The following is a 2,493-nucleotide window of genomic DNA, read 5'->3' on the forward strand; positions in this document are numbered from 1 at the left end:
TTACTCATTATTATTTACAACGACGGGACTTAATCGCGTAAAATAAGTATTAAACCCACCTCCGACGTTTCGAGGACGGCGTTGTCCCCGTGGTCTCGGAGAAGACTGGCTAAAGTTGACATCAACATCTTCTAGGCGCGCGAGTTTTTCGAACTACCCGCACTTGGTCTTGTTTATTAACTTGAACGTTTTGCGCACTAGGGATGTTACCGGGTCGACACACAACACTCACAATATTCGATTTTTCAACTTTCGATATTTGGTTTCGCTTACACTTACTAATGACTGGGTTCCATGTGGATGAGATCTTAAAACCTTCGTCTCGATTGAAATTTCTGTTTCTTGATTTCAGGAGGAGGTGGGTTTAATACTTATTTTACGCGATTAAGTCCCGTCGTTGTAAATAATAATAACTGATATATGTAAGTATGTACCTATTGTATGAGTACAAGTATAGTTTGGTATGGGCATAAGTATTATATACTGTCCGCGCGCGAATTCCGTGCACGGCTGAGGAATGTTAGGAATGTTGAGCGTCATGACCGAGTGGTGTCATTTTGTACGTACGCGCGGCGCACCCCCCCCCCCCCCAATTCCTCGACCTCCGAATGCACGGAATTGGCGCGCGAATGCCATGGCCAAGAAATTATAGGTATTAAAAATAAAGATATCTAATCTAATATTCATACGGTTCTTAACACCCCCTGGCACTTAAAATAACCGACTTGGTTTCGCATTACATCTCTAAACTTTTTTGTAGTAGGTACAATAATTGCGTTGCGAGACTTGCGTCCTTTTACATGTTATGTTTTTTGATGGATAATTAATTGTGCGCGCACCGCCTCTGGTAGATGGACTATGCTGTGTCGGTACGGTAACGATCACTGCATATTAACATTATTAAACAGTAGCATATTATCAAATTGACAGTGATGGCCAAGCTGGCTAAATTACAAACTTATTTTTATGGTAACAAAGGTGTGTTATTATATTTGGCCACTATTTAAGTATTTGATGCTGCCTGTACACACGCACGAACCAATAACTCGAGTAAATAGAGGTTGGTAGATCTGCAGTAGGTTCTTGTGATACTGAATGTACGCTATTTTTAGAAAGTGTTCATAGGCTCCGGTAAATAAGAGCCAATTGTGCGTTGTTGCTTGCTCAGGAACACATGTTTGTGACCATGGCCTATGATGCTGCAGCTAATCGGTTGAGACCGGTACCGGCCTACGCCGGGCCACACAATGGTACGCTGATATCCAGGCGGGCGGTCGTAAGAACTGTTGAATCCACGCTTGTTCTCCTTAAACACTTTAGGCTTATCGATGTTCGTGTCTAATGGCCCTGGGTCGCTCGGTCTCCGCGGTGCCATTGCGATATCCACCAAAGCGTTCCGCCCTTTGTAAGATTTATCTCTCCCTGTTTTATTCATCACACCTAATCTAGTCTTCTTAAACTTTTCGAAACTTCCCGGCAACGCGATTGGCCACGACGCGGCTGGATATTTGCGTCCGTTAAAGTGGCTTATTATGGTACTGGCGTTTCTCGGCCCCGTGAAGAGATCGTACGGACCCCGAAGCGAGACTAGCTTTTTGGATTTCTGTTCGATGCTATCTTTGTCGACGATAGTGTAACGATTAGGAGCAAGGCTCCAATTGAGAGTTCTATCAGGGAATCGACAGGGCTCTCCGTATTCAAAGGAAGACAAAGTAGAATGAGGGCCGTAGGGCGCTTCGTAGGGAGTGGCTTTGAAGTACATGCCTGGAGGGGGGATGAAGCATTTTTTTGGTATAAAGCGCGGGGCTCTACCAAAGCCTACGTTTTTGCAGGCAGCTTCATATTTGGGCAAGTCCTGAGGTTGGCACCATGCCGGCCCACCCACAGATTGCATCCAGCGCCGGTATTGCAGAATTTTCTGGTTTCTGTAGCCCAGGTTTTTGCACCAATCTTCCATTTCGGCTTTGAAGCGCCATACGTCTTTGGGGTCGGTTCTGTTCTTGTTTACGACGAATATCTCATGGATGGGAATAGGGTGGTAGCGGCAAGGATCGTAGGCCTCTTCCTGCAGCTTGAACTGTCCGCTGGGGTCTAGGTTGGGGTGTAGGGTCACTTTGCCAAACCTTGGGACTGAAGTGCCAAATCCTAAAGGTCTTGTCTTCGGGTCATTGCTTTTTTGTTTCCTATTTGTTACCATTTTGGTATGTAGTAAATATTATACGTAATCGAATAAAAATAAATACTTATCTAAAAGTGAAAATGACACATAAACATCACACACTAAAATTTGACATTTAACTTTTTTATGAAATGATGAAATGGTTTTGATTTGGGCCCTGGGGGCAACAAAGCGCCATCTTGCGATATTTGGATTTGGTTTTATTTAACAGAAGCAGAATACTATTGGTCTAATATTTCCATACACAATACCTACACTTAAAGCTAGGATAATAAATGTCACAATCGCAACGCCCGAATGTGATTTATTCGTAC

At 43.8% G+C, this 2,493-nt stretch overlaps 1 protein-coding gene across 1 annotated transcript; it reads right to left on the bottom strand.

Annotated features, from left to right (window-relative positions):
- Positions 1-1,090: 1,090 nt before the first annotated feature.
- Positions 1,091-2,287, bottom strand: LOC134753891 (uncharacterized). The gene has a single exon (XM_063689853.1). The coding sequence runs from the start codon at positions 2,195-2,197 to the stop codon at positions 1,109-1,111; it is 1,089 nt and encodes a 362-aa protein (XP_063545923.1). The 5' UTR covers positions 2,198-2,287; the 3' UTR covers positions 1,091-1,108.
- Positions 2,288-2,493: the final 206 nt, after the last annotated feature.

The sequence above is a fragment of the Cydia strobilella genome, chromosome Z (assembly GCF_947568885.1).
Source record: "Cydia strobilella chromosome Z, ilCydStro3.1, whole genome shotgun sequence".
NCBI classification, from domain to species: domain Eukaryota; kingdom Metazoa; phylum Arthropoda; class Insecta; order Lepidoptera; family Tortricidae; genus Cydia; species Cydia strobilella.

Bases quoted from the DNA above. Each gene is read 5' to 3' on its own strand.
- LOC134753891 (XM_063689853.1), bottom strand. From the start codon at position 2,197: ATGGTAACAAATAGGAAACAAAAAAGCAATGACCCGAAGACAAGACCT.